The sequence below is a fragment of the Helianthus annuus genome, chromosome 7 (assembly GCF_002127325.2).
Source record: "Helianthus annuus cultivar XRQ/B chromosome 7, HanXRQr2.0-SUNRISE, whole genome shotgun sequence".
NCBI lineage: Eukaryota > Viridiplantae > Streptophyta > Magnoliopsida > Asterales > Asteraceae > Helianthus > Helianthus annuus.
The window spans coordinates 146,855,248-146,868,455 of record NC_035439.2 but is presented as its reverse complement, the minus strand read 5'-3'; the positions used below and the strand labels follow the sequence as shown (position 1 = coordinate 146,868,455).

The 13,208-nt window shown below is 37.3% G+C and overlaps 1 protein-coding gene across 1 annotated transcript; it reads left to right on the top strand.

The window, feature by feature from the left end:
* The first annotated feature begins 5,419 nt into the window (after positions 1-5,419).
* Positions 5,420-9,643, top strand: LOC110869148 (LRR receptor-like serine/threonine-protein kinase GSO1). Its single transcript, XM_022118439.2, has one exon. It carries the CDS (start codon positions 5,420-5,422, stop codon positions 9,641-9,643), a length of 4,224 nt encoding a protein of 1,407 aa, XP_021974131.1.
* Positions 9,644-13,208: the final 3,565 nt, after the last annotated feature.

Genomic DNA, 13,208 nt, shown 5'->3' with positions numbered 1-13,208 from the left:
GTGGACCTACTTTATTTAAATTTAATTATTTACAACTACTACATGTGTTATTATAAAACCATGAAACTATTTGTTTTCATCGTCATTTTTTTTTTTACATTTGTCGTTTGATTTGGAGATTATTGATTATAATTTGGTTGTACTTTTTAATTTCATAAATTTTATTTATTTTGAAGTTTACTCGGAAAAAACATTGGTTGTAAATGAGTTGGCTCGGCTTGGCTCAATTTGTAAACAATAACATATATAAATTTAGGAAAATAAACAAAAATTATATATATAGTAATTTTAAAATGCCTTTCAGTCTTTAAATTATTAGAAAAATAACAATAATATATATAGATTATATGTGTAATCTTTATTTTTTATTTTTATTTTTATGTTATCAATATTTTAAAAAATTAGAATTAACGAGCCAGTTCGATTTGGCTCGAGCTGGCTAGAACATTTTACGAGTCGAGCTCAAACTCAACTTTTCAGCATGATAGAATAAACCAACTGAGCCGAGCTAGGCCGTTTAAGTTCATGGTCTAACTCAACCTGGTTTGAGTCAATTACAAACCCCCTAAATAGAACCTCTTTAATTTTAACAAATATAATTAAGTTCTGGATCGATGTAACAAAGGTTTCCCACTGGTGTGTTATGAAGGAAGTTTAGAGTTGATGCTACTTCCCATGCTGGTGTGTTGTTTTTGCGATTATGAAATAATCGTTCGTCCAAACTCCCGTTTCCCCATGTACCCGTAGACCAAACAACCATGATCCACACATGCACCGATTAGAATCAGCGGATGAGGATGCCAGATTCTACTCAATACTTCAAGCTGCATAATCAAATTTTAATATTAGGAAATGATAAGGAGCTGATCGAAAATCTAGAAGACTCTCATACCCGAATTCCATAGATTAGGATTCCGTTTGATGAAAGCTCGATTTATATACGGTTCCATTCCCTCTGGTTCCAACTTTTATGTTTTAATCTTTTAAGTCAGCTGACACAAAGAAAGCAGTATGCTTTAGTTCAAGATTGACTTGACTGTTAGTTAGTCAAATGGGCTAGATTTCATTTTCAAAAACTAAAAATCTTGTGATCACCAAATGAACTTTCAAAAACTAAGAAATATAAAAAGACTTGAATCTGTGATGATTTCGGCAGATAACCATTTATAAAGTATCAAATGTCTTGCTTTATGCAATTGCTTTATAAAGTATCAGATCTCATATTCAGATAAGATAGTCGACGGGGATCTGTAAACGACGTCGGAGAAGAGCTAGGGTTTGAGTTGAAGATGAAAAAGAAAAGAAAAGTAAATAAAGTTCCTGAAGAGGATTCGAACCTGAGCATGTTTTAGCAGAAAAACATTGTGGTTATTTTTTCTTTTGTGATAGTCTATCTTGGCCCTCTCAAGTCAAAAGTTTCTTTTGTGGTAGTTTATTTTGGGCTTTTGGCCCTCTCAAGTCAACTTTCTCAAAGTCAAAAGTTTCTTTTGTGATAGTATATTTTGACCAGTCAAAAGTTTCTTTTGTGATAGTACTTTTTGGCAAATATGTGGTAATTCATGTTTTGAATATTAAGTTATTTCATTAACACAATATAATTGAAACTTTTGTAGACTACGGGGTGTGTGGCGTGGATTGGGCGGCGGAATGCATATAACGCTGGCTAGACCGCACCCGACTAGCGTTGGCCATGACGTTACCCCGCTGGCGTGGGGATTGAGTCTGACATTGCTTGCTGTTAAACCAAACATTTCTTACCCATTTTTACCATCTATAAATTCAAAAACCATTATCAAACTTCAAAAAAAATATATAAAATGGATTCTTCAAGTTCAAGCGATTCGTATGATAAATTTGTTTTGTCATCCTCATCCGACGAAAGGGCAGAATTATTATTATCAGCAGTGCCGACGGTAGAACATGTTTTGACACTTCCTAGATTCGACTCCAAGAAGATGAAGATGATTGATTTTTTTTGGTCATGTAATGTATTTTTTTAATGTAGTTATTTAACATAATACTAAGTCTATAATTAATATATATATAAAAAAAAGAAATTTAGGTGTTATATGGCACCCCTAACGCCACCTAGCCACGCCCCTTTCACACCCTACTTTTTTGGATGTGGCCTGATGAAGCCCACACTTGACATGTGTCAAGCAATACCCTCAACTCAAGCCCCTTCACATCCCATAATCTCTTGGTTGCATGATTACTTTTTAAAGGATGAATGGCTTATATAATTAAAAAAAGAGTGCTAGCGGTCAAATTATGGATTTGGTTCCTACGCTTTAAATTTATTGATATAGTCTCCAAGTATCATATTTGGTTTCATTTGTCGTTCTAATGATAGTAATATCATAGTAATTTACTTAGCGGACCTACTTTATTTAAATTTAATTATTTATAACTACTACTTGTGTTATTATATAACCATGAAGCTATTTGTTTTCGTCAGTCATTTTTTTACCTTGGGTCGTTTGGTTTGGAGATTATTGATTATAAGTTGGTTGTACTTTTTAATTTTATAAATTTTATTTATTTATGTAGAGAAAAAGGTTGAAGATGATGGATTTTTGAAGAATGTGGGTTTTGAATATGTAGATAAAACTAAAATGTCCCTCCCTGAAGTTTTTATTATTTGTCACATGTCCTTCTATTATTGTTTCCTACATTTCTTACCCAACTAATCTTCTTATTTGATCCTCTCCCTTTATGTTGATTGAAAACTTTAGAATAAATTAGTACTTCTAGTTATTAATATACATATATGTTGGTTTAATAACTAAATCCCGATTACACACCTATTTTACATTTTTTGCATTGCTAACTATTAGATTAGTTTTCTAATTTATGAAATTGAGACGGTAAGGAAAATCAAATTATACATTGTTTAGTAATTTTATTTTTCATTTTATCTTGTATATAATTTTTATACAATGTTCCCATTTATTTTTCATTTTCAATGTTAGTAACTTTTTTGGCTTGGTTCGGTTTTAAGTCTCAACGGTCTAGTTTCTATTTTTGATAACAAAAAATCGTTACTAACGGTTTGATAACCGTTAAAACTAGACCTTGAACACCCCTACTTATTTTAACAAAAGTTGTTAAATTTATGTGAGTGAGTTAGTTATGTTATAAGGAATGGTTGTGAGTAGTTTTGAGTGCTTGTAAGTGAAAGAAAATGTTACTCTTTATCTGTAAATATATGGGAACACAGCCCACCCCCTTATAGTTTTTTTAATATTTTTTTAAAGTGAATGTGAGTGAATGAGAGAGAAAATGTAATGATAAAGGTATAAAAAATATTATTTAATTAAAAATGACAGAGAAAAAATAGTGATTTTTATTGTAATTACATGGATGGATGAGGATAAAGAATTGATTGTGAATGGTATTAGTCATCTTTAAACTATGTGCAAGGAGGTTATTCAAGGTGTTATGGTTGTCACTAGTTGGTGCATATGGCTTGCTAGGAATAACAATTAACAAGCACTTCTCGAATCACGATATTTGTCTGGAGGTGATTATTCAAAATATTAAGTCTCTTGAGTTTTATGGTTTATGGTTGTCACTAGTTGGTGCATATGGCTTGCTAGGAATAACAATTAACAAGCACTTCTCGAATCACGATATTTGTCTGGAGGTGATTATTCAAAATATTAAGTCTCTTGAGTTTTATGGTATAGGAACCGATCTATAAATAGGTCGTTAAGTTGGGAAAGTTGGTGTAAATTTGATTTGATGTGGTTTTCAAAAACCCAGATTGTAAAACGTAATTTGAAAACCTAGAACGTGAAGCGAAATTCAAAAACCCAGATCGTAAAACGCAATGATTGACGAAATTAGATTTCTTACACATATTGAAGCCGATTTCTTATGATTTCATCAACGATTGGCGAAATTTGAATGCTAGAAACACTAACGATCGAATGAGTTGATTGATTCATTTAAAAAACACGAGGAAAAATGAGAAAATTGTGTGCAACTGAATTAGGTTTCTTCAAAAAAGTTTAAGAACACGTTGATTTAGTGTTTAAATCATTGATTGATGAAGAAAATCGCATTATAATGTAATGATTATAGAGAGAGAATGTAAAGAAAAGGTTGAATATGATGGATTTTTGAAGATTGTGGGTTTTGAATATGTAGAGAAAAAGAAAGATAGAAGATGAGCTGAGATTGACTAAAATGTCCCTCCCTATATTTTTTATTATTTGTCACATGTCCTTCTATTATTGTTTCCCACATTTCATACCCAAACTAATCTTCTTGTTTGATCCTCTCCCTTTATGTTGATTGAAAACTTTAGAATAAATTAGTACTTCTAGTTATTAATATATCTTGGTTTAATAACTAAATCCCAATTACACACCTATTTTACCTTTTTTTTTGCATTGCTAACTATTAGATTAATTTTCTAATTTCTGAAATTGAGAGGGTAAGGAAAATCAAATTATACATTGTTTTGTAATTTTATTTTTCATTTTATCTTGTATATAATTTTTTATACAATGTTCCCATTTATTTTTCATTTTCAATGTTAGTAACTTTTTTGGATTGGTTTGGTTTTAAGTCTCAACGGTCCAGTTTCTATTTTCGATAACAAAAAATCGTTACTAACAGTTTGATAACCGTTAAAACTAGACCTTGAACACCCCTACTTATTTTAACAAAAGTTGTTAAATTTATGTGAGTGAGTGAGTTAGTTATGTTATAAGGAATGGTTGTGAGTAGTTTTGAGTGCTTGTGAGTGAAACAGAGAAAATGTTACTCTTTATCTGTAAATATATGGGAACACCCCCCCTCTATTGTTTTTTAATATCTTTTTAATTGAAAATGATATAGGTATAAAAATATTATTTAATTAAAAATAGTGAATGGTATTAGTCATCTTTAAACTATGTGCAAGGAGGTTATTCAAGGTGTTATAGTTGTCACTAGTTGGTGCATATGGCTTGGTAGGAATCTCAATGATTGTCCGGAGGTGATTATTCAAAATATTAAGTCTCTCGAGTTTTATGGGATAGGAACCGGTCTATAAATAGGTCGTTAAGTTGGGAAATTTGGTGTAAATTTGATTTGATGTAGTTTTCTGTTTCAGCCTCCCTTTTCGGGTTTGGCGTTGTGAATAATATTTACCTGTGAGACGCATAATTTGAGTGCTACTATTCCCCAGCAAAAGCGAAGTCAACAAGTCTTTGGTTATTACCTTTATCGCGTGAGACACATGGAAATTGTTAACCCATTGAAAAAGTTATTGACAAAGTTCCTTTATGGCGCACTAAACTTTGTTAACCCATTGAAAAGAAAGTTCCAGGCTTTTTCTTGGTCAAGTTGACTATTGACACTCCTCTTCTTCTGTATAAGTATATGGTCGCAAAAACTTAGCAAGATACCATAAAATTCATTACCAAAAATGAGTGCCAAATGGTTGCTTTTCTTGCGATCATTTCTCTTCGCCATCCTGACACACCTTGCAGCATTTTCCACACCCATTCACAAGGCACCACCAGCACTGAACGGCACCAACGTTGATCGTCTAGCATTGCTTGCTATTAAATCCATGATTAAAGGTGACCCACAAGGTCTCTTGACCTCCTGGAACCAATCCAGCACTGATTTCTGCCAATGGCAAGGCGTTACATGCAGCCCTCGCCACCAAAGAGTCACCCACTTGAACCTCGCATCTGGAGGCCTAATGGGTACGCTGTCGCCTTCCGTCGGAAATCTAAGCTTTCTCAGGGTCATTCAGCTTTTTAACAACTCATTTTCAAGTGAAATTCCACCTGAAATTGGGCGTCTCTTTAGATTACGACAACTAAGTCTCTCTTACAACTCTTTCACGGGAAACATTCCAGCCACCATAATGAATTGCTCCAACCTCCAAGTCCTTAACTTGGGTAACAATAATCTGGTTGGTAAGATCCCAGATGCGATTGGCTCATTGTCCATGCTAAACATCCTCGCCCTTCCCAGCAACAGTCTACAAGGCGGGATTCCACCCGAAATCGGACGTCTCTTTAGATTACAAGAGCTATATCTTTTTAACAACACTTTCACGGGGAACATTCCGGCCACCTTAATGAATTGCTCAAACCTCCAAATCCTTTACTTGGCTTCTAATAATCTGGTCGGAAAGATCCCTGATGGGATTGGTTCATTGTCCATGCTACGTATGATCAGCCTTCATGATAACAGTCTACAAGGCAGAATTCCATCTGAAATTGGCAGTCTTTTTAGATTACAAGAACTATGGCTTTATAACAACTCTTTCACGAGAAACATTCCGGCCACCATAACGAATTGCTCAAACCTCCAGATCCTTCAGTTGGGTTTCAATAATCTGGTCGGGAAGATCCCAGATGGGATTGGTTCATTGTCCATGCTTAGCATCCTTGCCCTTCACGATAACAATCTACAAGGCGGAATTCCAAATGAAATTGGGCGTCTCTTTAGATTACAAGAACTATGGCTTTATAACAACTCTTTCACGGGGAACATTCCGGCCACCATAACGAATTTCTCCAACCTCCAAATCCTTGAGTTGGGTAACAATAACCTGGTCAGCGAGATCCCCGATTGGATTGGTTCATTGTCCATGCTAAGCACACTCGACCTTCGTAACAACTCTTTCAGGGGAAACATTCCGGCCACCATAACGAATTGCTCCAACCTCCAGATCCTTGAGTTGGATAACAATAATCTGGTCGGCAAGATCCCAGATGCGATTGGTTCATTGTCCATGCTAAGCATCCTCGGCCTTACCAGCAACATTCTAGAAGGTGGAATTCCACTTGAAATCGGGCGCCTCTTTAGATTACAAGAACTATATCTTTTTAACAACTCTTTGACGGGGAACATTCCGGCCACCATAAGGAATTGCTCCAACCTCCAGATCCTTGAGTTGGGTAACAATAATCTGGTCGGCAAGATCCCAGATGGGATTGGTTCACTGTCCATGCTAACCACACTCGACCTTCGTAACAACTCTTTCACGGGAAACATTCCGGCAACCATAACGAATTGCTCCAACCTCCAGATCCTTGAGTTGGGTAACAATAATCTGGTCGGCAAGATCCCAGATGGGATTGGTTCACTGTCCATGCTAAGCACACTCGACCTTCGTAACAACTCTTTCACGGGAAACATTCCGGCCACCATAACGAATTGCTCCAACCTCCAGATCCTTGAGTTGGATAACAATAATCTGGTCGGCAAGATCCCAGATGCGATTGGTTCATTGTCCATGCTAAGCATCCTCGGCCTTCCTGGCAACATTCTACAAGGTGGAATTCCACCTGAAATCGGGCGCCTCTTTAGATTACAAGAACTATATCTTTTTAACAACTCTTTGACGGGGAACATTCCGGCCACCATAAGAAATTGCTCCAACCTCCAGATCCTTGAGTTGGGTAACAATAATCTGGTCGGCAAGATCCCAGATGGGATTGGTTCACTGTCCATGCTAACCACACTCGACCTTCGTAACAACTCTTTCACGGGAAACATTCCGGCCACCCTAACGAATTGCTCCAACCTCCAGATCCTTGAGTTGGATAACAATAATCTGGTCGGCAAGATCCCAGATGGGATTGGTTCATTGTCCATGCTAAGCACACTCGACCTTCGTAACAACTCTTTCACGGGAAACATTCCGGCCACCATAACGAATTGCTCCAACCTCCAGATCCTTGAGTTGGATAACAATAATCTGGTCGGCAAGATCCCAGATGCGATTGGTTCATTGTCCATGCTAAGCATCCTCGGCCTTCCTGGCAACATTCTACAAGGTGGAATTCCACCTGAAATCGGGCGCCTCTTTAGATTACAAGAACTATATCTTTTTAACAACTCTTTGACAGGGAACATTCCGGCCACCATAAGGAATTGCTCCAACCTCCAGATCCTTGCGTTGGGTAACAATAATCTGGTCGGCAAGATCCCAGATGGGATTGGTTCACTGTCTATGCTAACCACACTCGACCTTCGTAACAACTCTTTCACGGGAAACATTTTGGCCACCGTAACGAATTGCTCCAACCTCCAGATCCTTGAGTTGGGTAACAATAATCTGGTCGGCAAGATCCCAGATGGGATTGGTTCATTGTCCATGCTAAGCACACTCGACCTTCGTATCAACTCTTTCACGGGAAACATTCCAAGCACCGTAACGAATTGCTCCAACCTCCAGATCCTTGAGTTGGATAACAATAATTTGGTCGGCAAGATCCCAGATGCGATTGGTTCATTGTCCATGCTAAGCATCCTCGGCCTTTCCGGCAACATTCTACAAGGTGGAATTCCGGCCACCCTATGGAATTGCTCCAACCTCCAGATCCTTGAGTTGGGTAACAATAATCTGGTCGGCAATATATTGTCCATCCCTCCTACAGTTCATTGGCTCAACTTACGTGATAATAATTTTGGGGGGAAATTACCTTCTTCCACAAACAGTTCGTCTTTAATATCTCTGGACCTATCAAATAACTATTTTGTGGGATCATTACATAATTTGGTTTGTTCCGATGGTGTGAAGAAGACCAAATATTTTAGTTTGGGATATAATCAGTTATCGGGTGTTATTCCAGAGTGTTGGGAGAAGTGGTCGAGCTTGGTACTCTTATGGTTAAGTGGTAATTATTTGTCAGGTGAGATTCCAAGTACATTGGGGTCTATACCTTTGTTGCAATTTTTAGGCATAAGTCGGAACAAGATTTCAGGAGGATTACCTTCTTCCCTATTGAATTTGTCATACTTAAAGGTCCTTGACCTTGGAAGAAATAATCTTGCGGGAATCATTCCACCATGGATTGGAATAAAACTCACTATGTTGAAAATTCTCAATCTTAGAACCAACAATTTTTACGGAAATGCTCCTGACCAGCTATGTTATCTTTCACAAGTTCAAGTCTTGGATCTTGCTGATAATAACCTCTCAGGAAATATTCCTAGATGCTTCAACAACTTTAGTGTGCTTTCAGGCAAAGAAACTAATTTAGAGGTTCAATTATTATTCTATCTTGATGATCACTCTTTTCTTGTTGGTGATGAATTGGTGATGAAGGGAAAAGAAGCCACTTATAGATCTTTTCTAGGGCTAGTCATGCTTTTGGACCTTTCGAGAAACAAGTTTTCAGGGCAGATCCCTAGTGAGCTTACGACCCTCCACAAGTTAAAATCATTGAATTTATCAAGAAATCAATTGACAGGAGAGATCCCGAATAAGATAGGAGACATGAAATCACTTGAATCTTTTGATTTATCTGTAAACAATCTTTCTGGGGAACTTCCTATGAGTTTGTCAGGGTTGAATTTCTTGAGTAGCTTTAACGTGTCCTACAACAATTTGACAGGAAGAATTCCAACAGGTACACAAATTCAAAGCTTCAATGAGTCCAGTTTCATTGGAAACAAACTTTGTGGAGCTCCACTAACTAATGATTGTGTACATGTTGACAAACCTGATACAACAAGCGACCAAAAAGAAGACGGTGGATCACACAAAGTAGATTGGGGGTTGATTATTAGCATAGCGCTTGGATTTATTACTGGCTTTTGGGTCATTGTGGTTTCATTGATACTCAATAGATCATGGAAAATCACATATTTCCGTCTCATGAGGAAATTGATCAAGGTATAAGGTTTATGATGTTATGTATAAGTATTATTGTGATATGTTTTCTACGTAACCATAAAAAAGCAGCTCCTGGGTCACTTGGTGTAGTTCCCCTGGAGTCTGCTTTTCATAAAGCTTATGTTTATTGTTGTGTTTCTCTTCGGTTCTCGTAGGGTTGGTTTGTTATGTCTTTCTTTGTGATTGTTAAACCAACTTCCCGCTGATCCTTTTTCTAATAATAATATATCATCGTTCCAAAAAAAACTATGTACACTATATAAATTTTCATACTCAAAGTTCAAGACAAGACCATATAAAATATAGATAAATCAAACAAATGTACATAAAACAATCCTAAAAAAATCAGGTTGCATCCAAAATTCTCACTCAAATGGTTAGGTTGTTGATTTCCACTCCATGATTGCCGAAAGAAGCGTGTAATTAGGCGTTAAGCTCCTACTCGTCAATGGTAAATTAGTCATCGGGGAGCTATCACTCTCTTCAAGCCATTGCTCTATCGCCCTGCGATCGTACGTGTAGCCATCAGCAGCAACACATGGATCAACCATAACATCCTGGATCAAAACATCATTATATTATGAAAAACTAGTGTTGTTCGATAAAAACTGAAAGAAAGAATGTCACATTCTTACCTTGCGTATTGGGCATATGAAGTGGTTAGGAGGGGTGGGTCGCGTCATGGATGTGGATCTTTGAGCTGCATCTGCGACTGCTTTTAGTCGTTCCAATAGAGGAAGAACTTTGTTTTTCAAATCTGGTCTATCTTTTCTTCGAAGCTCAGCGCAGCTCAACCCCAAATATGCTAACTCTTTGGCTTCATCAATCGGCCATTCGCCTGCATCTTGATCCAACACACTGGCTAACTCGTCGTTTTCAAGAGCTGTTTCCACCACATGAGTAACTGCAATTGCTGGTCTTGCGGTCAGCAGCTGCAAAATCACCATACCAAGAGCGTATACATCGGATTTTGGAGATACTAATCCTGTTCGTTGATACTCTGGATCAATATAACAAAGGGTTCCCGCTGGACTCGTGTCTTTGTAAATGGTGGATGTGGAAGAGAAGTCCGATTGAAGCATTGTTGAGAGACCAACATCCCCTATTTTGCTCACGAGATTTTTATCAAGCAGTATATTTGCTGGTTTTAGGTCACGATGAACGATGGATTTCGGTTTCGCATTATGAAGGAAGTTTAGAGCTGATGCTACTTCCCACACGATACGGAACCGGTCGAACCACGGGATAGGTGGTGTGTCGTTTTTGCGAAATAATCGCTCGTCCAAACTCCCGTTTTCCATGTACTCGTAAACCAAACAGCCATGACCCACACACGCACCCATTAGGAAAATTTTCAAGTCATGGAGATTACAAGAATATGAAACACATTTATAAATTCTGAAGGTGCATTTGCTATTGATTCGGTTGGATAAAGTGTTCTTCTGATGTATGAAAATGGTTTACCAATTCTCCCTCTACACATATTTTAGACACAACAGTCAAACGGGTTGAAAGCCGCCCAAAGTCTATGTTTAACGCATACAACCTCCATAAATCACTGTTATTTAAAGCTTTAAGTTATCGCATAAAATTGTTTCTAGATCATACTTAACAAATGTATAGTTTATAAATCTTTTTTAGAAAAGAACAAAAAACTTTCTGACAATAAAGGCAGCTTGACACATACTAAAATGACATAAACCGAACCCGTGTTGGCCCGATGCCTGACCCGGTAAACCTGCCAATTTTCCAAATACACTAAACACCATCCTCTACACGGATCAATGGCCAGGATATCATTATAGTGGGAGGGGCGGAACCCGCATCAACCCCTTCAACTGTCGACACCTCATCTCCCCATGGTGTACCCACCGGAACTCACTCTCCCACAATCTGTTCTGAACCGTGACACAACCTGACCCGACCAGATTGTTTTGCCACTGTAATGAATCTATTATAATTAATCTCTTATCTGGTTTTAAAAAATAACACATAGTAAGTTCTTGGTTCATAAAAATATTGCGTATAGAAAATAGTTGATTAATATTATCCAAACCAATGCGTATGGAATTTTGTATGTTCCAAATGGAAGTTGGCCGTTTTATCCAAACCGACCCGTATGGAATTTTGTATTCAAATAAATAGAATTTTGAATGGAATGTTGTAGTTTATAAATGGAATTTTGTATCATCTTTATACCGCTCAATGAACATATCAGTCGTATCCTTAAAAACTACCTGATCAAGCAACAACGTCGTAATGTATCTTTACGCCGCTCAATGAACATTTTTGAATCCTCTTCTTTATCTTAAATAGTCAGTTCCTCTCTCCATCAACTTTGTAATGATCGTTTTGATTTTTGAAAATAAGTTGGGGTTAATTAGAATATTTATTGTTCATTCTTGTATCAAAGTTAACTGGCCCAAACTGCATTAACCGGTCAAACTGAACCGTTTTTGACGGGTTGGGTAGCCGGTTTAAATGATGCTTTTCTAAACCTTAGTCATCCGTTCGACCCGAAATTTCCGCCCAGAACTGTTTTTGTATGCAATCTTCATCTAGTGCATTCCATGCTCTGTACTGTTATATATCATCATCCGTAAAATTGCTTGCATATATCCTCATGGATGTTAAACATGATAAACGTGAGTTGCGATTGTGAAGATGAAAAATTGCAGGTGATAGAGGTTAGAGTGGATTAGATCCAACAATATATTATCTACAAACTGGTTCTGTTTGATAAAACTGAAAGAAAAAAATGTGACACTCTTACCTTGAGTATCGGGCATATGAAGTATTTTAGAGGGGTGGGTCGGGTCGGGTCATGGATGTGGATCTTTGAGCTGCATCAGCGAGTCGTTCCAATACGTGAAGAACCCTGTTTTTCATCTCACAACGGATCAAATTAAGAAGGTTCAGCTAAAAGATAACGAGTCAAACGGCTTGAAACTTTAAAGTCACCAAATTCTAGAGATGTATACAACCACCTAAATATGTAATGCATTAGGGTAATATTGTGTACCATTGTTTTCAAACATACTAAACGAATTTATTGTTTATAAATTTGTTTATGAAAAACAACAAAACAATTTCTAAGGGCTAAGGCAACCTTACTAGTACTTAAAACGACACGTTTCAACCACACCCGTGTTGGCCCGATACCCGACCCGCTCAACCTGCCAATTTTCCTCATACACTAATCGCATCCCCTGAAAGGTGTCTTTTCCCATAGAATCGAACACAACATCAACTCCTTCACCATCTCAGCAACACGGGTAATAATATCCTCTTCTTTGTAGATAATAGCATGATGACATCCTTCTTCATTAGCTTGCAAAGCCTTCTATTTGGTTGATACAGTTCCAATGACAGTGGCATCAAGCATATTTGCCCACTGGCATAACACAGAACCAACCCTGCCTGCTGCTGCATGAACCAACACCTTGTGTCCTTGTTCTACCTGTATTAACACTTGCTGCTTTCAGGTAAATTAAATACAGACCCACAATGATTACACTGCGATTCGGTTGGATAAAGTGCTCTTCTGATGTATGAAGATGGTTTACATAAG